Raw genomic sequence first — 22,777 nt, 5'->3', positions numbered from 1 at the left:
AAATGTGAAAATAATGAGAACTCGTGCATGGAAAGAAGCTAACGTATCATTTCACAGAATTAAAATATGCATATACAAGCAAATGTGTATTTCATCTTTAAACCATGAACTATAGATTCAAGTAAACTTGATTTGCTTTTTAAAGTTATGCTACAGCATATTTTAGGCACTATCCATCACCACCCCTAGCTTGGCCTCTTTCCACTGGATACCAGTAGTATGCCCCCTGTTGTGACAAATAATGTCTCCCAATGTTTTCACATGTCCACTGGGGGGTGTCATCACTCCAGTTGAGAACCACTGCTCTAGACAAATGCTGTCAAACATCTGTCAAGTAACTTCCACGTTTTTCTTGATGCTCCATTGTTTAATTATCTGAAATCTAATTAAAATATTGATTCCTCTCTGGTTAAAACAGTTGGTTACTATTCCCATTATTTACTTTTCTATTAAATTTTGTAAAAATAAGAAATTTAAGGCAGTTATGAGTAACTGTTACTGAGGAATAACCTTGCAAAATATACATTTACCAAAAAGAAAGGAAGGCTTCATAGAACCAGATCCATTAAAGATAGAGCAGTTGAAATCAATCTTTATCAGAATAGAAATATTAGATACTCTCTACAAGTAGGACTATGCTGTTGTGACTGCCCTACCTTCAGATCTTTTCATTTTGCTCAAGTTTTCCTTCTCTGAGCCAAACATCCTGTTTTCCTTGTCCTCATTAAACTTAAATGATGATTAAAACTACTAATGATGGGAAGTATAAACACGGTCAGTAGCAGGTAATCCAAATAGTCTGACCTCGGAGTAGATCTAATTTTTATCTTTTGCATTCTTCTGGATGTATGAATCTAGATGCTAAAATTTATGTATAGTTCCCAAATCTCTACAAGACAGATGGAGGGGAAAAAAGAAGAGTACAAAATTACTTGAAGAATTTGGATTAAGGTTAAATACTCATTAAGGGTAACTGAATGTGGACTGTAATTTCTCCCATTTTATTTTCATGTGCTCATGTGATTGTTTATATCGGGACACAATAATTAAATACAAAACAGAATGCAAGACTCTCAATTTATAGTTTGTAGCTTAAAAAGAATCTCTTTATTAAACCTGTTACAGATTCATTTTTTCAAATAGAAGTACAAAAAAATTTGATTGTCACCAAAAATGTAACCAATGAATGATGGTATTAGAAATTATTTTCCTTTACTGTAGCTTCTCTAAATTTTCTATTTTTTTCTATAATGAGTGTTTTTTAAAACCACAAGCAAAAAATAAAAAATAAAAATAAATAAATAAATAAAACCACAAGCAAATTCTTTCTGCACTCCCTTTCCCCACCAATTTTATCACAGTTTGTGGCCTATCAAGTAGGATTTTTGGACAAGTGCTTACATTACTCTTGGTTCCTGGGTTTTATTTCAAACTATACTGAACTCTCCCTAAGTTTTGTTAAGTGCATTTCCTATTAACCAAAATTAAAAATGTGCCCTTTGAAACACCTGATTTCAGGTGAAAATCTGTCTTGCAATTAGATACATAGAAAACGAATATTCTATGCAATGTAAGACAAACCATGGTTCTTACCATTCTATTTCCTAGTTTGATAAGGACTGTCAAATTTCTTAAAAGAGTACACACATACACTTTTAACTTGGCATTCCATGTTCAGTAAAAATCAATTTGATCTTAATTGCTGTGGAATTTTGACAACTCTAGCAATGGCAAAGCTGAGTTTTATCTTGCCGTTATCTAGCAAAAAGTAAATACCATTAAGATTCCAAATGCTTAACCTGGTTAAAATGAGAATATATTTCAATCAAAAACATACCATTGGGGAAAAAAAATAGTATTGCTGTCTAGCCATGAGTTTCTCAGTACATTTCTGCAGGCCCTAAATGTTTAGAATAAATGTAGCATTCACATAATACTATAGTCCATGAAAAGAGTATATTCTTTTATTGTTTTTGTACATACATGTTGTTTCAACTTTCAATAATAAAATTCAATAAATTTGATTCCTCAATCATAAAAACTTGCTTTACACATTATGTACATGTTGCCAAAGTCTATAGCCATACAAAACATCACAAAGATTTGACTCTATGCATGGTGCCATCACACAGGAGGGAGCTAATCAAATAACATACATTCAAAGATTAAACTGTAGATACGCACAGTGTATTTGGCACTGTTTCCTTAACATTAGAACACCTTCCTCTCAGAGACAAGTATTCTTAAGCTTTAGTCCCAATATACCAGGATTTCTTTTATTCACATCAAAAGCAGCTTTCAAACTCTATTGTAACAGTAATCAGTTTTAAGAAACAAAATACAACCAGAATTGGGAATGGATTCAAACACGCAAACTTTTTGCTATGCTCCAACCTGCCATCCTTAGAGTAGGTTTACTTTGATAATTTCCATTGTCAGGGGTGTCAAGAAGAAACAATTTAAAGACAAATACCTTGAGTACACCTAAAGATAACAGTTTGTTTAAACTTTAAGATTATCAGTTCTTCTTCGGAGTGCCCAGGGAGCCCTGATGATGTGGAACTTGTGATGATTTTGGCAGGAATTCCAGAATGACCAATGCCATTCAAGTTGTGGAGACCATACAAGCAGTTAAACTCATGAGGAGAAGGATCTGGAATGCTTATATCTGAATTCATAATCCTTAGCAACTTGTGTTAAGGGTCTCTTTCTAGGACTATAACAGACTCAAGTCACAGGTTACAGATTTACTTTGATGTGTAATACTACACTGCTATGAAATGGAAGGAGAAAATAAAAGTACAAAGGCTTAACCATTAAACTTTTAGAGACTTTGGCTACATCCCAGTGGGTAATGTTTGATTAACTTCATTTTACCAAAATTAAATCCCTTCACTTCAACCAGACCCATTAAGTTTATTCATTGAAGCCATACATATTCCAGAATGTTTATAAAAGACACATACCATGTTTATAAAAGACATAAATTCAGTCTCAAACTAAGGCAAAAAACCCTCAACAGAACATGGATCACAGTACAGGGGAACAGAAATCAGAAATTGGTAAAGTTCAGGGATATGCTATAGTTTCACACAAAACTTGTAGCAATAAATTAAGACTTAAAAAAAAGTCTCACAATGTACAAAGGACTATGAAGTGCAAAGTAATGTCACTGAACCAAAATTTAGTTTAATCATTTTATTTCAAGTGTAGTTTTTAAAATCATAAATGGGGTCTTATAGTCCAAAGTCCAAACATTTATTCCTCCTCAGAGCTTTAGAATATGACAAGCAACTTTGGACCTTGCTTTCCAAGCCCAGTCTTCCTTGCTATTTTTTAGACTTCTGAGACCTAGTATTTAAGCTACTCCATTCTAAATGTACAATTTTAGACAACTATTGTACACTTAAGATTTTTCTGAAAACAGTCCATCAAGTATAAAGAATGGTTTCTGTCCAAGGATCAGTAGTGAGGGAAGAAATACTAAACATCAAAAAATCATTTATTCATTTAAAAAATAACAGAACCAGTGCTGTTCTCTGTCATGAAAGAGAACATGTAAGGTTAACTTAAATTACTTTTGTAGACTTTGGTAATATTTTATTACCTACACAGGCCTCAATCTTACTTAAAGATCTTTTAGGCAAAGTCCCCCACCATCAGGATATACTGAGTAAAAATCCTGGGAACTAACACAGACCTAAATGTGCTATTCCAAAGAGTAATAGGTTACTACTTTAGGGGAAAAAAGCTGCCTTGATAACTTTTCAAATGCTCTTTTAAATAGAAAGTTAATGGGAATCTTTTTTTAAACCAACTTTGGGTACATACTGCCCACCAAATAAAAAAGGGAATCAAACTTTATTTCCTATTTTAGGAAATTTTCCAACTCATAATCCTTTAAGATTATAACTTTTTCACCTTTTTTTGACTGATATTTAAATTTTTTAAATTCTACATTTCAATGTAGTAAGAGTTCCTTTTCAAATAATTTTCACAACCCAGAACACAGACATCAGAGCAACACTCACAAGTCACATTGTTTAACTATAATGAGATGAAAATGGACGGATATCTGAAAATAGGTATTCCCTCTACTCCAAAGGTGAGCAAACTTTTAACATGTGACCAACACAGAACTCCATCCCTCCGGAGATCCCTCAGACTCAAAACGGTTCCGTTTAATAAGTCAATACATTATTCTTAAAAATTAAGTTTGGTCACTAGGAAAGACTGAACAAAAACGATTCCCCTCCGCTCAAAACAACCAAATAGCTCTAGTTACCCCCTCCTCTCCCCACAAAAATAGGGAAGTAGTTGAGGCTGAAGTCTTTAAATCTGAAATTTCAGCTCCTAAAACACTGCTGCTATTTGCTCAAAGTTGCAGATCTATGTATTTCCTTCTCCAATACTTCCCCCATTTATAAATTTATTTACACACACACACACACACACGCACACGCGCGCGCACGCACACACACACACATACACACACACACACACACACATATATTCACACATACCCTTACTCTCAAGTAAGACACTTTTTTGTGTTTGTTGATAAATTATGAGGATTATGAACTAGGTGTGTACAGGGTTTCGTAGGTGCTTTGTAAACATCAGAGTCACTTGGGTCCTTTTCTCCAAAAGCCTGAAATCAAATTACATAACCAGGGATCACTACTTTCCCAGACGCTGTTCACAGGCTGCATATTGACGAAGGGCAGAGAAAAAGTCCTCATAACTGATGTTTAGGTGGGAAGGCAAAGAGCTGAAAAGAAAGCACAGGGGGAAAAAAGCAATTAGATGATACACTGTAATGTGGAGAGGGGAACCAGAAGGAAAATACCCCAAAAGACATTAAGGACAGAAGAAAGTAAATGATAAACACAGAGTATGTCAAACCATTTCTACCAAATGACAGCTAAACTCACTGTGAAACAGTGCAAGTACAAAATAATCTCTCCTTCTTTCCCTAAGGAGAGAAAAGCAACTTGTAGCAAGACAGAGATTCAGAACCTGTATCAGCCGAAGTCCAAATCAATGCAGAACTGGAGACCCACTTGTAAGGATCTCATTCACGTTCACGTTAGGAAGTCCTCTCTGCCAGAGCGAAGCCTGCACTGCGTGAAGTGGTCTATGAAAGCCAGGCTTAGCACTGGCAGAGCAGCACAGCACCCTCACGCGACTGCATGTCGAAGCCACGCGGTGAGCAACCAACAAATGAACGTTCATCTCTACCATTTCCATTCGCTCAAGGCGGCAATCACAGTGCGATGTGAAGACACTTTAAGGGCAGAATGAATGTACAGCCAGAAGGTTCCCTGTTAGGTATTTTGAATACTTAGAATAATTTTCAATAATTGACATAAACAATTCTCTAACGTACACAGCTTTCTTGTGAGGCTTTGGGAATTCCAAACTGTACCAGAGCCAAACACCTGGTCAGAGTACAAGTCGCACTGGGAGCTCCAGGCACATACATCACCAAAAAAAGACTGAACAAACTTACCACGAACAGACTCCTGTCTGACCATGTGCTGGTTCTCGTAGCTAGGCTTTCTTTGTCCTTCCTTTTCCCCTCCCTAGCTTTACTGAAATATAATTGACTTATAAGCTTTTTCCTTCAACTGCCAAAAATTCTGAAACAAGTCTCCTTTTCTTCCACTTCCTTCTCTTATTAATCCTGCCATCAACCTTTTATCTTACTCACTCCACTGCAGCGATAACCTCACAAGACATCCTCAAACAACAAGTCAACGACACTCTTCTTGCTGAAGCTTGCTTCATTCAGATGTCCTCCTCAAACAACCCACTTGACTAAGTCTTTTCCATTTTATCCTCTTCATCAATAGCTTCGTCTCCTATCACTCAAGAAGCACTTAGCGCCACTACCTCCTCACTGCCCCCAAAGTGGTCTTGCCATTCCCGTCTGTTCTGTTAGGGCTCCACCCTTCTACTTCTCCATGTTATGATTAAGACGTTAAGACATCAGGTGCTTACGGTCTGGTGGGCAGTAGACAAATCCAAAGCAAACCTTAATATAACGTGATAGGGCCATGACAGACACATGTACAAAGATCCACAGGAAAGCTTATTATGTGCTCGGTATCTGATGTCCGTTATCTGACTTAAATCCTCAACTTCTTATTAAAATACCCATTTTACAAATACAGAGAAGTTTAAAAGCTATCCAAAGTCATGTTACTGAAAAGCATCACCAAGATTCAAACTGAGATGTATCTGTTCTAAAACACACTCTTCCCTTCAAACTACTCTGAACCTCACAAAGCAGCACTGCTACCTTTCTTGGAGCCCAATGCACAAGGCACCTGAAATTAACTCAGAAAACCCCTGGAGAAAAAGAAACAAGAGAAACATACACCCATCATACGGAAAACCAGAGTTTGGAGATTTGGGTTCTAATTCCACTTTACTACAAGCAATAGTAAGAGCTACGTCTCCTCCCCATTTTCCTCACGCCTACAAAATGAGGAGCCAGGACCATATGATGTACAGCCCTTTCTGACTCTACAATGCTACGGGTTCTTTTCTGCCTTTTTATTTGACACCTTTACCCTGTCTTGCCCCTGAACTTGGAGCATTTATTAAAAGGCCAAAAGATCCCTTGATACTGTGCTCTTCTATATACACTTGAGAAAGTTCCTCTATTCTCACAGACTCAACTACTACTACTTCTAAGTACTGTCAAACTCTAAATATACATTTTTTAGCCCCTTGACTTCTCATCCATGGACCAATTCTGCATCTTCATCTGCCCTTGTAAGTGTTTCCACGAAATAGACTATGGCTTTGAAATCATCTTATCCTTGAAATCAACCTTTTTTTTTTTTCAAAATCAATGCTCCCTTGACTTTGTAGTTTCTCTCAGTAACGTCATAATTAGGCTTAACAGCTTAGGAGTCATTTCATTTCTTCTCGGACTTTTAGCACAGTTTTAATTATGCTTGATAAATAATTCTCATTAGAGACCGAATTTATAGAATGTTCCTCCTAAGACTCAGAATTTAAATATATTTTAAGGCTACTAAGTCTCTTTAAAATCAGGGGTCAGCAAATACAGCCCATGAGCCTGCCACCTGTTTTTTTTTTTTTAATGACGTTTTATTACGACACAGTCACACACATTTGTTCTGCGCTGTCTGTGGCTGCTCAGCTATACTGCCAATGCTGAGGGGTAGCTGCAAAGAGACTGTATGGATCACACATTCGCCAAAAATACTTACCATCTTACCTTTATATAAAAAGTTTACCCAACTCTGCTCTAGATAAGCAATTTCATTCTCCGCGCTGTATTATGCCCTAAATCATAGCCAAGGATTCTTCCCTTGTCTCTTTCCAGGTTCTTTCCCAAATCCAATCTACTCTAGTACACAGGTGCCAAACAAATCTTCTAAAATCACCATTTCCACACTATCTACAGGCTCAGTGGTTTCCTACTTCCTGTCTAAACCGTTATGCATATTCTTAGTGCTGGTACTTAAAACCTTCCCAGCATCAATACACCCAAATTATTTGTTTTCATCTTACAGAGCTGACCCTTCAACAACATGGGTCTGAACTGCATGAGTCCATCTGTACGCAGATTTGGTTTTTTTGATACAGTACAGTACTATAAACGTATTTTCTGTTCCCTATAATTTTCTTAATAACATTCTTTTCTCTAGCTTACTTTATTGTAAGAATACAGAATATAATACATATAACACATAAAATATGTATTAAATTAGGCTTCCAGTCAAAAGTAGGCTATTAAGTTTTTGAGGAGTCAAAAGATATATACAGATTTTGGACTGCACAGGGGGTCCACACCCCTAATGCCCATTGTTCCAGGGTCAAGTGTACTACCATCTAATGTCATAATGCCAAATCTCTGTGCTCTGGTAGGGCCGGTTCCCTCACGATTTCTCTAAAATGAGATGTTCACTCCTCACTTCCCAGCTTTTCTTTTTTCCTTGTCCATCATCCCCTATACTTCTCACCCTTTCTGTAATTACAAAAATTCTATCCATTTTACATGCCCTGGAGTATGTCAGACCTTTTCTTTAAAATCAGTAACTATGGGGGCACCTGGGTGGCTCAGCTGGTGAAGCATCCAACTTCAGCTCAGGTCATGATCTCACAGCTGATGGGTTCAAGCCCCACATTGGGCTCTGTGCTGACAGTTCAGAGCCTAGAGCCTGCTTCAGATACTGTATCTCTCTCTCATTCTCTGCCCCTTTCCCACTCACACTCTGTCTCTCCATCTCTTAAAAATAAATATTAAAGGGGCGCCTTGGTGGCGCAGTTGGTTAAGCGTCCAACTTCAGCCAGGTCACGATCTCGCGGTCCGTGAGTTCGAGCCCCGCGTCAGGCTCTGGGCTGATGGCTCAGAGCCTGGAGCCTGTTTCCGATTCTGTGTCTCCCTCTCTCTCTGCCCCTCCCCCGTTCATGCTCTGTCTCTCTCTGTCCCAAAAATAAATAAGAAACGTTGAAAAAAAAATTTTAAAAAAATCCTTAAAAAAAAAAAAACCAAACAATACAACACAATAAAATCAGCAATCCTGACCCACAGACATATCTCTCTCACTTGTCTCCTATGAAATTTGTATTAATGCCAGATATTTGCACAAGCACTCTCTCTTGTGTCTGAGTCTTTATCTTACCACTGATACTGTGAAATATCTGAGGCAAAGGACCAGTATTGTAAGTCTTTGGGAATTCTCACCATACCTAGTACAGTGCTAGGCTCAAGAAACACTTGCTGAATCGAATCAAAGTCAGTACACTTTTAATTACTTACACAATCTCAGTCAATCTGATGTGCCAGGGAAGAAAGCCTAATGTGCTGTCCACAGGACCAAACTTCAGTACTAAATCGGGATCGGGGAAACCATCTGAACCTTATAAAGAAAGAAATACACAGGAATTTAACATGCATTGCTCACAAAGAAAATGACCAAGGGCAAAATCTGTTCATCAAATTGGCTTTTTATGCTTCATCTGTTTTCTTCACAAGCTTCACTCATATGTTTCCATACCACCACCCCACTGCCCAACATATACTTTAGTATCTATGTTATTTCCAAACGTGAACGCTTTCTCTAAAGACCATTTGACTGAATGGATTACCTCATAAGAAGAGGTAACCCCACTCCCATCCTAAACCATACAGACAGCACCCAAATCCCATCCATCTTTCAAGACTCCAAAATTCTTCTGGCACCCTGAGAACCATACTGCTTTAGGGGCACAAATGCTTATTCTGGCCATAGAAGCACAGAACTTCAGAGATGAAAAGGAACCATAAAAGTAACTAGAACCCTTCCTTCCCCAATACCCCTTATTTTATAGCTGATAACAAAAAAACCCAACTCCTAGCTATCTAGTATAAATGTTTTCTCCAGAGCTCCAGCCCAGGGAGGGAAAAGACCAGACACCTGCCTCAACAAAGGCATGGCCATTCAGTCTCACAAACTGGTTTCCATACAAGACCTGGTTTGAGAAAAAAAGGGGATAAGGATAGTTCAACTGCTTAAGAAATAAAGTAAAATAAATATTAAAATAGTCACTGGTAGAACAGAAAAGATGCTATTATCCAAGAAACCCAGGCTGCAACAGTTTCTAATAACCTCAATTCTGCCACTAACTTTCGGTTGCACAACCTCTCCGGGGCTTAGTTGTTTCATTTGTTAAATAAGGAGACTAGATTAGACAGGCTCATCCAGCAGTAATTAAGAATTATTTCCATAAAAAAGTCTCTTTTAAAGTCCATATTGGTAAAGGTGCGTGGACTAAGAAGAATATATATTCCTCTGACTGCTAAAGAGCAAATTCTCTTTAGATCAATAAATAAATAAATAAATAAATAAATAAATAAATAAATAAATAAATAAATAAATAAAGGCAAGAAGGAATTTCTGGCTAAGGGTAGTGTGAAGAAGGTGATGAATCCTCCCCCCAAAAATATGTATTAAACTGACAAAACCAAACATTTAAGGGCACCGGATACTGGCCAGAAGCAGACAATTATTCTTTTAATAACAAAAAAATGAAACACCAGCTAGAGCTTCAGGTAAGAACGGTAAGGGTCTTTGTCTTTCCTGCCTGGGAATGGTCCTAACTCCCATGCCTCTACCCCCAATCAAATGGAAAAAATTATAGGTTTACCAGCATGGGGCTGATGGCAAAACTGGTAGATTTGTTGCCTGTGGCCAAAAGATATGAACTCAATTTGGAACTGGAGATTGTGGGCAGGAGGGGCCAATGATGAAAGCCCAGGGTTTTGCCAGCTAAAAGCACCAAGTGGCAAACTCAAAAGGAAACAAATGAGGAAAACACACAGCTTGTTGGCTTGGTGTTGTGGCCCCAGTTAGGGCAGGCAATCTAATGGTCAGAAATTTACCAGGCAGATCCTGAAAATAAGGGCTCAGCTAAGCCCTCCACGTACCCATAGCTGATGAGGAAACTGCATACATGCAAAGGAGGAAAGTAACCAAGGAAAAGTAACCAAGAAGACTTGAGAACTGGTGGGAACTCTGAACCCAGCAGCCAACATCATACAGATCAGGGGAGCCTTCCAAACTCAAGCTGTTAGAGCACAACCAGTGTGCAAATGACAGTCTGACACATAAAACTAGACAGACACAAGAAGTGAGACTAAAACATAAAATTAAAAATAGAAAATTTGAGAGGACGCAATGGGTGTCATCTTTATATACAGGCAACACAACTGTATATTTAAAAAATCTTAAGGGGCAGGGTGCCTGGGTGGCTCAGCTGGTTAAGCGTCTGACTTAGCTCAGGTCATGATCTCACAGTTTGTGAGTTCGAGCCCCGCGTTGGACTCTGTGCTGACAGCTTGGAGCCTGGAACCTGCTTCAGATTCTGTGTCTCCCTCTCTCTCTGCCCCTCAACCGCTCACACTCTGTCTCTATCTCTCAAAAATAAATGCACATTAAAAAAAAAAATCTTAAGGGGCACCTGGGTGGCTCAGTCGGTTGAGTGTCCAACTCTTGGTTTCGGCTCAGGTCATGATCTCACAGTTTGTGACATCTGACAGTGCGGAGCCTGCTTGGGACTCTCTCTCCCTCTCTCTGCCCCTCCCCCAGTCTCTCTCACAATAAATAAACATTAAAAAAAAAATCTTAAGACTCTGAAAATGAACTATCAGAACTAGTAAGTGAATTTAGCACGGTGGCAAAATACAAAATCAATATTTAAAAAAACCAAAACTACATTTCCCTTTATTATTAACAAACAATCTAAAAGCAAAACTAAGCAAACAATCTCATTAATAACAGCATCCAAAAGAATAAAATACTTGGGAATAAATCTAACAAAAGAAGCAGAAATCCCAAATCCTGTTAAAAACTCTGTTAAAAGAAAAATTAGGACCCAATATGGAGACATGCTATGTTCATGGATTAGAAGACTCAATATTGTTAAGATGGTCAATCTCCCCAAACTGAGCTACAGATTCAATTCAGTCCCTACCAAAACCAGGTGCTTTGGGGTTGGTGAAGCTGATTCCAAAATTTACATGAAAATGAAATGTTCCTGACTAGCCAAAGTCGTTTCACTTCAAAAAAGAAAATCAAGGGGCGCCTGGGTGGCTCAGTCGGTTAAGCGGCCGACTTCGGCTCAGATCATGATCTCGTGGTCCGTGAGTTCGAGCCCTGCGTCGGGCTCTGTGCTGACAGCTCAGAGCCTGGAGCCTGTTTCGGATTCTGTGTCTCCCTCTCTCTGACCCTCCCCTGTTCATGCTCTGTCTCTCTCTGTCTCAAAAATAAATAAACGTTAAAAAAAAAATAATTAAAAAAAAAGAAAATCAAAGTTGAAGGACTTTAAGGACATGATTTCAAAGTTTATCATTAGTAGGCACTACGGTAATCAAGACCTTGGGGCATTTGAAGGGACAGGCAGTACAGACCAATGGCAGAGAGTAAGAAGTCCAGAAATAAATTCAAAGATTTATAGTAAATTAGATTTCAACACAGGAGTCACAGTAATTCAAGGGAGAAAAAAATGGCAGAAGAACAACTCAGTTTGTCTGCCTCACACCATTCACAAAAAGTAAGTCAACATAGCTTACAGATTTAAACAGAACAGGTTAAGTGATAAAAATTCTAGAAGGAAATAATGGTGACTTTGGGTTAGGGAAAGATTTCTTAGCTATGACACCAAATGCATGATTCACAAAAGAAAAAGATGATAAACTGGATTTCATAAAGATTAAATACTTTTTTTTTTAAGTTTTTATTTATTTATTTTGCGGGGAAGAGAGGGAGAGGCAGGGAGAGAGAGGAGGGAGAGAGAGTCCCAAGCAGGCTTTGCACTGTCAGTGCAGAGATCAAGGCAGGGCTCAATCTTGAACTGTGAGATCATGATGTGAGCTGAAATCCGGAGTCAGACACTTAACCAACTGAGCCACCCAGTCACCCAAAGATGAAATACTTTAAGGAAAAAAAAGTAAGCCACAGATTGTGAGGAAATATTCATAAGTCATATCTTACTACTGAAAAAAAGATCTGTACCCCAAATATATAAAGACCTCTTAAAACTAAGACAAACAACCCATTAAAAGTAGGCAGAATGTCTTGAACGGATATTTCACCAAAGAAGATACAGATGACAAATTAGCACATGAAAAAAGCTCAATGACATTAGTCATTAGGAAGATGTTAATTAAAACCACAATAAGATACTATTACATCCCCACTAGAATGGCTAAAATTAAGAAACAAAAACAAAAAACTGACAATACTATGCCTTGGCAAGGACGTGAAGAATCTAGACTCCTCTACATTACTGGTAGAATATAACAATACTATAGCCTCTTTGGAAAAGTTTGGCAGTTTCTTAAAAGTTAAACATTCACTCAACCAACACAACCTAGCAATTCCATTATTAGTCATCTACCAAAGAAAGGAAAACATGTCTGCACAAAGACTCGTATGTGAATAGTCACAGCAGCATTATTCAAACAAACCTAATGCACATCAACTGGTGAATGGATAAACGAAATGTACATCCACAGAACTGAATACTATTCACCAACAGAAAGCAATGAACTACTAATACATGCAACATGGATGAACCTCAATAATATGCTGAGGAAAGAAAACAAGACATTGAAGATTATTTTATATGATTTCATTTATATAACATTTCTAGAAAAGATAAAAGTATGGTAAAAGAAAACAAGCAGATACGTAGTTGCCTTGTATGCAAGTAGGAATGGTGAAGTTCACAATCATAAGCGAACTTTTGGGGGTAACAGTATTCAGGGGATCTGCTTCTGTCAGATTAGTAAATTAACTTATGGACTGTGTACTTTTTCACTTATCGTGAGTTTGCCACCCCTGAAGGCAACACCTGGGCTCAAAACTTTGGCACTTCTCCATAGGCTCCCTGAAGGACCACCTTTGGTCCCTCTATCACTTTTAGGACACCCTCATAAATTACTCTATGGTTGGGGCCTTACAGATTCCGGGAAACAGTCAACATCCAGTAACCTACAATGAGTCCCTACAATGGTCTACTTTAAGTCTATTCATTCAGCTTAAATGCAGCCAGGCAATGAGAGAGAATACCAGAGTAGGGGAAGAAATGAGTAGTCAGTGAAAGACAGGAGTTGGTGAGACCGGAGGCCAGAGAGCAAATGTGCCGTATGATGAACATGTGTCAATGTGGAAGAAACAAGAATGGAGAGTCAAGTAAATGACTGAATTAGACAAAAAAAAAAAAAAAAAAAAAAAATGCATGATTAATAAGTAAGGTAAATGGAGACCCTATTTGAATGAACAAAAAATGTATGTCTGAAATTGAATAGCTATAGAAGCTATTAATGGACATAAACTTGTTAGAAGCATTGCCTTTCTTCAAAAGATCAAGGATGGGGTGCCTGGGTGGCTCAGTTGGTTAAGCATCTGACTCTTGATTTTGGCTCAGGTCATGACGTACGAGTCCTGAAATCGAACCCCACATCAGGCTCTGTGCTGGGCAAGCAGCCTACTTACGAGCCTCCCCCCAACCCATCTCTCCTACCCTTCTGCCCACTCCCAAACAAAAGAAAATAACCCAAAAAACAAAAAAACAAAAGGATCAAGGATAATGCCAGTAAGCAGAAGGACCATAAAGTTGAAGCAAAAGGTTCCTAGGAGGCTCTACAGAGAATAAACAAATTAAAGGCTTTCATAAATAGTTGAAGGAAAAAAAACCCTATAATGTTATATTTGGTATAACATGACAAATACAGTGAGTATATTTCATATCACATAACAGAAAGAACACTAAAAATAAAGTGACGAATGCTAATAAGATTATATTCTTGGGACTGCCTCCTAAATAGCTGTTAAATTCAAACTTAACAGATAGTTCAAACTAAAAAGAAACATAAGAGGAGTGCGATATTATAATAAAAAAAAATATGTTTGGTCTCTGTCCAGGTTCCAAGCACAGAGCTCCTAAAATCCTTGGAATTTCCTGAATGATAGGAGTGAGAAGAGTATCTTGTGTTATTCGTAATAAGCCCCCTTCCACCACAGCTGGGTTTCTGTTAATGGTGACTCTGGGCAGGCCTCTGGATAGCTTTAGGATGGGAGCTAGTTGCTGGGGAAACCAGTCATGTGATTAGAGGGCTGCAACTTCCGGCCCTTTCAACCTACAGGTAGGGGAGAAGAGCTGGAGACTGAGTTCAATCCCTAATAGTCAATGATTTCATCAATCATGCTAACATAAAGGAACTTCTACAAAATCCCCTAAATGACAGCGTTCCAAAAGCTTCCAGGTTGGTGAATGCACTGAGGTGCTGAGAGGGTGATGAGCCCAGAGAGGTCACGGAAGATGACTGCATCCCCTGGCGATACCTGGCCCCGTATGCCTCTTACGCTGGACGGCTCCTGAGTTGTGTCCTTTATTATCAACTGGTAAACATAAAGTTTAGTCAAGTTCCTTCCTGAGTTCTGGGAGCCATTCTAGCAAATTAGCAAACCTTAGGAGAGAGTCATAGGAACCCCCTAGTTATAGGTAGCTGATCAGGGGGCCTGTACAGGTGGCATGAAAACTGCAACTGGCATCTGAAGTGGGGGCCGTTTTGTGTGACTGAGCCCTTCAACCTACAGAGTCAAACACTGTCTCTGGGTGGTTAGTGTCAGAAGTGAATTGAACTGCTGGACACCCATGTGGTGTCTGGAGAATTGGAAAACTCACGGTGTAGGAAAACATCCCACAGGAAGGCTGACAAGCAGAAGTCCGATATTCAAGAACATTCATCAGCCCCCCGCAAAATCCTCTTATATCCTCTCCTTTACCAGTAAGTTCTCTTGCAAGTGAGCTGACTACAAATCTCATTATCTCAAAATCATTTTCAACATGTGGGGCTTCAAAATTTCAGAAACATTACAAGTGTAACAACAACAACAACAACAACAACAACAAAATCAGGCTTTATAGTGCAAAAGGAACTCAGATGCTCTCCTTCATAGTGTACCCTCGTAAACCACGTACAGTTGTAGGACACAACTGAAAACATATATATTTGTCTATATATGACTTACTAAGTAAACTGCCAAACATATCTACATCCAAATCTGTGGATCTCTTTTGCTGCTGGGCTACTAACTGGCAAAAGTCCTGAGCAGCTCTCACAATATCTGCTTTTCCATCTTCTGGGGAGAGCACCTTCACTGCCGATTGGCAATTTAAAACTGAAAGAAAAAACAAACAAGTTATTAAAAAAAAAATCCTGTTCCAGACATATTTCAAAATCTGTTTCAAGAAATATTAAGTTCAGACTAAAATAAAAGTATAGTTCTTATAGTAAACATGGATCATTTAAGTCCTTCAAATTGAACATCAAAACATACTTATCTACTCTCCTCTGAAAGGACCCACACATCACATTTGTGTGTATATTTATATAGTACCTTCCTCTCAAAGTACTCAAAGACCTTGTATCGCTGAATAAATCCTCTAGAAAATAGGAATCATACGCTAGTTTACAATTTTCACTCACCTAAAATGCCATCTACAATCATAGTACAGTTAGCAGTAACACAAAAGATAAAAACGAAGAATATAGGGGAAAAAATGTGTTTCAATGAAACAGGCACTGTCTACCTTATCAGAATCTGATTCTGTGGGAGCTATTTTATAATTGACAGGATTCTAGGTACCTGACAGGAATGCCAAATTCTTCTCTATAGACAAGAATGCAAATTCTTTCTTGTCTGGTAGAGGTTCAATTATCTTCCCTCTAACCCAAAAGAAAAACCAGTTTTGCCTCCATTTACACATTCATTGCAATATTACTTACCTGTAAGTGTGTCCATCCTTTGGACTCTCTTTGAACTGGTTACAAAATCTGCCTGGTTCCTGGTTATTCATTAGTTAAATAAAATCTTTAACATGTGTGTATTTTTTAATATCTATGAAAGTCACGATTTTATCTTTTTCTGAAAATTCTTTGAAGAAGATGAAGAAAGAAAAGTCTAAATCTGATGATAAAAGAAGCGTGACAATAAAGACTAACAGCACAAAATGAATGAATGAGTGACAGGACCTGCCTTGAAACACAAAATACATCTGTGTAAGTTAGATACTCAATTTGATACTCGCGCTTACCTTGATCATCTTTGTCATTACTATTCGCAAACTCTGGTGAATATTTGGAACAATCTAAACCCAGAAGTTCCTGCTGTTGTTTTAAAATTTCATCCATTAATCTGGAATTATTTCTTTTGAAAATACCTTAAAAAGAAAAAAAGCAAGTAAATCCCAACTAGGTTAATTTATCCTCTTCAACAATTAATGGATGTTTGCTGTGAAAACATCACTGCACCCAGAACTGAACAAACTCCACATGAAGCATTGCTGACTATGCCTCAACCGGAGTCTAAAAGAAAAACAAAACAAAACTCTTAACATAAGAGTCTGCAGTCAGGCTAACATTTAAAAAAAAAAAAAAAAAGGATAGAGGTGACTACTTGGAGCCAATATGAGTATGATAAAAAATTTACACCTAGAAGGAAATTTTAAGCTATCTTTTACTTGAAATTTTCATTTACAGATTAAGAAACTGGGACCCAGAGTCCTTAAGAGACTTGTTCAAGAGTCTGTAACTGTGGCAGTGGTCCAGAGCCCTTATCTTGTGGACTCCCAGCCCAATGCACTTTCCTTGCAGACCCACTACGTGCATTCAATATTATTACTTCTATTTGATTCGTTGTTTTATTTATTTTTTATTTTTTTAATGTTTATTTATTTTTGAGAGACAGAGAGAGACAATATGAACTGTCAGCAAAGAGCCTGACTGGGGCTCAAACTCATGAGCCATAAGATCATGACCTGAGCCGAAATCGGACGCTCAACCGACAGAGCCACCCAGGCGCCCCGATTCGTTGTTTTAATGGTAAGAGGAACTATTAAGAATTATGTAGGGACGCCTGGGTGGTTCAGTCGGTTCAGCATCTGACTTCGATTCGGGTCACGATCTCACGGTTCGTGAGTTCAAGCCCCGCGTCGGGCTCTGTGCTGACAGTTCAGAGCCTGGAACCTGCTTTGGATTCTGTGTCCCCCCTCTCCCTCTCTGCCCCTCCCCTGCTCATGCTCTCTCTCTCAAAAATAAACATTAAAAAATTTTTTAAAAAAGAGAATCATGTAGAAAATAGAGAGAATACACAAAAGTAACAAAATCAAAATTTAGTAAATTCCAGCAAAGCATGGAAATACACTACCTAAAACTGTTTTTGTTCCTTCAACCATGCACAAAAAAAGCTAAAACTTTTAATGGTTATTATGTCATTGAAAAAGATGAAGTAACTATGTGGCATAAATTTAACATGAAACTAATGAAGAGAGTTCTAACTAAAAACAAGTGACAACTATTTAGCTATTTTCAGAGGGGCAGCTTTTTTACCAGTCATTGCCTTTTCGATCTTTACCAAGTGTTCCTACTCTGTACTCTCAGTCAGATCTGACTTTAAAGTACTTCAAAGATTAACTGGGAAAGAGAATATAGTTAAAAATATATAAAATAACACAATCTGGTGAATATGCTGTATACACATTATGTTGCTAGTCCATGTGTAATAGCAGTTCAAAGGTTAAAAAAAAAAGTTTCTTTTGGTAGGGAAAGCTTTGTAAAATAAGCAAGACTTGAGCTGAGCTTTCGTAAGTTAGAAAACTGAGCTTCAACCTTAGAAAGTTAAAGGCGATGGAGAGGATATTTAGTTTGGGAAAATGTTTAAGAAAAAAACACTGAATACTCAAAAGACAGACAAATGTTGCTGGTGCAAAGGATTTGAGAAAAGGGGACAGACCTAATTTTCATTTCATGTTGCCTACCAAGTGGGTAACCAACAATTTCTAAGCCATGTGGGAAGGTGGAAATTTATAACTTTAGGAAAACTAACCTGGCAACAGTATAGAGAAGGTCAGGCAGCAGAATACTGCAATAGTCCATTCGTAATTTGATGAAACAATGGAAGGAGTTCATTACAAAAGAACTGAGAGAATGAAAAGCATGACTTAATGAGAGGTGAACAGAGAAAATTCCATGGCATTAATCCTAGCTAAAAGAAAATAATAACTTTTGTTTAAAGTGTGGAATTTCTAGCAGAGAACTGGTTTGAAGGAAAACATAACCTTAAGTTTTAGACACCTGATGATAGAATATTTGGGCAGGGGTACTGAAAAAGTGATTAAGACAAGTGAAGGAAGGACATTCAAAAAAGGTCATATAGGGACGCCTGGGTGGCTCAGTCCATAGAGCATCAAACTCTTGATCTCACGGTCATGAGTTCAAGCCCCACACTGGGTGTGGAGCGTACTTAAACAAAAAAACAAAAAACCAAAAGAGGTGATATAAGCACCATGTGGGTAGAGATCTTAACTGTGTTTGCTCACCAGGGGCTAGCACAGTGCCTGGCACAGAACAGACACTCAGCAAATAAATGTCTGCTGAAAGAAGGCAACAGTCAGAGACTGACTAGGGGACTTAAAAAGACCTCTTTAGGGTAAGTGACATTTCATCCAGCCCATGGAGAATTAGGAGAATTCTACAGGGGTAAGGCTGGGAAGGTAACATAACAAAAGATGGGGATACAGACACACATTTGGGAGTCACCTTCCTTAAGGTGAAGCCAGACAGACACACAAGAAGTGAAAAATAAGATCTGCAAAGGTAAAGAAGCATACGTGAAGAAGAGCAGGGGGCTAAGGCTGTGGCACCTTATGAAAGCCCACAGTCATAAGACCAAAAGCTAGGAAGTATAAAAGTGAACACTGAGTAGTACCCATATGTAAAGCAACAAAAAATACATAGTCCCAAAGACAAACAAAAATTTTAAAGGAAGGTGATTAATATCAGAAGCTATTGGAAAACAATGTTGAGGACAGCAATACTTGTGCAACAATACAGATGTGTAGGATATTAACATTATGTTCAAGTCAGTCATAAAATTCACATGTATGACACAAAAGCATGTACTATAAGACAGCTACATGATACAGGCTTATTAATGTTACAAGACTTCCAGTTGTTTATGCAAGTAAAAAATAAAAAATGATTTAGACCACACTTTGGTCTATATCATAGATATAAATCATGGAAGGCATGCAAATGCAAGCTGGTGCAGCCACTCTGGAAAACAGGATGGAGGTTCCTCAAAAAACTAGATAGAACTAGAACTAACCTACAACCCAGCAATTGCACTACTAGGCATTTATCCAAGGGATACAGGTGTGCTGTTTCGAAGGGACACATGCACCCTAATGTTTACAGCAGCACTATCAACAATAGCCAAAGTATGGAAAAAGCTCAAATGTCCATGGATGGATGAATGGATAAAGAAGATATGGGGTGTGTGTGTGTGTGTGTGTGTGTGTATACACACATACACTGGAGTATTACTCGGCAATCAGAAAGAATGAATTCTTGCCATCTGCAACTACGTGGATGGAACTGGAGGGTATTATGCTAAGCGAAATCAGTCAGTCAAAGAAAAACAAATATCATATGACTTCACTCATATGAGGACATTAAGTGACAAAACAGATGAACATAAGGGAAACAAAAATAATATAAAAACAGGGAGGGGGACAAAACATAAGAGACTCATAAATATGGAGAACAAACAGAGGGTTACTGGAAGGGGTGTGGGAGGGGGGATGGGCTAAATGGGTAAGGGGCATTAAGGAATCTACTCCTGAAATCATTGTTGTACTATATGTTAACTAATTTGGATGTAAATTCAAAAAATAAAATAAAATAAAATAAAATAAAATAAAATAAAATAAAATAAAATAAAATAAAATAATAAAATAAAATAAAAGAATAAATAAATTATGGAAGGCTTATGAATTTCAAAAACAATGTAAAATCTCCACAACACTGTTAGAACATATGAACTTACTAGAATGTAGATTTATTCATTTTAATAGTAACCCACCACTAGGAACCCTTGCTTTTGTCTATTTACAGGACACTGATCCCTTCCTTCAATACTCCAAAGACCTATACTTCAGTGCTCACTAATTCACTCATCTCTGCCTTAGCTTCCAGATTAAAATAGAAACACATTTCAGGAACTCTTGCTCTCTCCAAATCAATGGATGACATTCTTTGTCACCAAAATGGTCACTACCTCTTTTCAATCTGTATCCTTTCCTTCTCAATCTTTCTGAAGTGTTACCATTAATGACCAAGCTGCTCCATTCTCAAAATTCCATCCTTACCCCACAACTTGTCTAAACTCCCTTTCTTGGTTCTACTCCCAGCCTGCGCCTTGAATGGCCCCTTCTCCCTTTGCACTGAATCCTTTTCCTCTTCCCACTTCTAACTGAAAGATTACTCCTAGAATTGCTATCTCAGCCTTCTCCTTCTGTCCATGTGCTCCTCCTTCTCTGAGTCTAGTCACTCATGGGACTTTAAAACCACTCAGGGCCAGGACAAGGGTGAGATAAGTGAAGCAAAACTTAAGTTGGCATCAAAAAACTCTAAGATAAAGAATAACGCATTATCTTCAACAACTTAATGCAAAAACATACCATGATGAACAAAACATTAAAATTTTAAGTAAAAACAAGGATCAGCATTTAATAATTCCAGTTCAGGGGCGCCTGGGTGGCTCAGTTGGTTAAGCCTTCTACTTCAGTTCAGGTCATGATCTCACGGTTCGTGAGTTCCAGCCCCACTTCTGTGCTGACAGCTGGAGCCTGCTTCGGATTCTGTCTTCCTCTCTCTCTGCCCCTCCACTGCTCATGCTCTGTCTCTTCCTCTCTCAAAAATAAATAAACATTAAAAAAAAAAAAAGAAAATTCCAGTTCATTGTACCCAGAAGTTCTGTAAGCATCTGAAACATACCTAAAACATAGCAGCTGATCTCTTAAAGCTAGTTCTCAGGGAGCCTGGGTGGCTCAGTCGATTAAGTGTCCGACTTCGGCTCAGATCATGATCTCACAGTTCGTGAATTCGAACCCCAGCTCTGGTCTCGTGCTGACAATGCAGAGCTTGCCTGCGATTCTCTCTCTCTCCCTCTCTCTCTGCCCCTCCCCTGCTCATACTGTCTCTCTCCCTCTCTCAAAATAACAAATAAACTTAAAATTTTTTTTTAAATAAAACTAGCTCTCAAACACTTATATCAAGTTTTTTTTTTTTTTTCTTAAATGTTTATTTTTGAGAGAGACACAGAGCGCGAGCAGGGGAAGGGCAGAAAGAGAGGGAGACACAGAATCAGAAACAGGCTCCAGGCTCTGAGCTATCAGCACAGAGCCTGACACAGGGCTCAAACCTATGAACTGTGAGATCAAGACCTGAACCAAACTCAGATGTTTAACCGACTGAGCCACCCAGGTACCCCTATATCAAGTTTAAAAAAAAAAATGGAGCAGTACCATAACTGTAAAATTTATATGCACTTAGGAACCAAGCTTGGAAGGGAATAGGCTATATGACAACAGGGAATGTACAAGGGTGATAGGACAACAGGGGATTTAAAATGGTAATTGGGGTAAAACTATATAATTAAAAAGAAAAAAAACACCAGCCTTTTTTGTTGTTTTAGTTCCTTTTTTTTTTTTTAAGTTTATTTTTGAGAGAGAGAGAGAGAGTGTGTGTTTATGTGTGCATGCAAGTGGGGAAGGAGCAGAGAGAGAAGGGGACAAGGGATCTGAACAGGCTCTGTGCTAACAGCAGAGAGCCCAATGCAGGGCTCAAATCCAGGAACCATGAAATCATGACCTGAGCCGAAGTCAGACACTTAACCAATTGAGCCACCCAGTTGCCCCGTGTTGTTCTATTTCTAATAAAGGCATCACTACCTGCCCAGGGACCCAAACATCTTCTCTACTCTAGTATTTTCACTACCACTTCCAATGCCCTATTAACATGCTAAACCCATATACTCATACAGCAATATTTCCCCTATCCATTTCCATTTGTCCATTGTCCCCAACTGTTTCAAGTTTTTCTTTTTCATTAAAATATTACAATTACATGATCTTCCAATGGGTCTTCTTGCCCCTTCTAGCATGTATCACTAGATTGACAACCAGATTAATCTTTGGGTTCATCTTTAATCCTGACATATTCCAATTTAGGATCTTCAATGGCTCCCAAAATGCTTAATATACTAAGAACAAACTGCTCAGATCAGCATTAAGATTCCAGCCTACGCTTCCACACTTGGTGGGTGGAAATAATGTTTACGAAACAAATGAATTTATTTCTCTGTAGTACTCTGTCCCCAGCAAATTAGAACTGTCGTATATTCCC

The 22,777-nt window shown here is 38.2% G+C and overlaps 1 protein-coding gene across 1 annotated transcript in view; it reads right to left on the bottom strand.

Annotated features, from left to right (window-relative positions):
* Window positions 1–1,948: 1,948 nt before the first annotated feature.
* The window catches only part of NUS1 (NUS1 dehydrodolichyl diphosphate synthase subunit), a 32,599-nt gene continuing 11,770 nt past the window's right edge, over window positions 1,949–22,777 (bottom strand). Inside the window, exons 2-5 of the mRNA XM_047859730.1 lie at window positions 16,627–16,752; window positions 15,561–15,710; window positions 8,804–8,903; window positions 1,949–4,771 (exon numbers count right to left, since the gene is read on the bottom strand). Coding sequence (XP_047715686.1) covers window positions 4,681–4,771; window positions 8,804–8,903; window positions 15,561–15,710; window positions 16,627–16,752 — 467 coding nt within the window. The 3' untranslated portion in view covers window positions 1,949–4,680. The remainder of the gene's footprint in view (window positions 4,772–8,803; window positions 8,904–15,560; window positions 15,711–16,626; window positions 16,753–22,777) is intronic.

Source organism: Prionailurus viverrinus, chromosome B2 (assembly GCF_022837055.1).
Source record: "Prionailurus viverrinus isolate Anna chromosome B2, UM_Priviv_1.0, whole genome shotgun sequence".
NCBI classification, from domain to species: Eukaryota; Metazoa; Chordata; class Mammalia; order Carnivora; family Felidae; genus Prionailurus; species Prionailurus viverrinus.
Note: the sequence above shows the minus strand (reverse complement) of the source record. Positions and strands in the feature narration are given on the sequence as shown.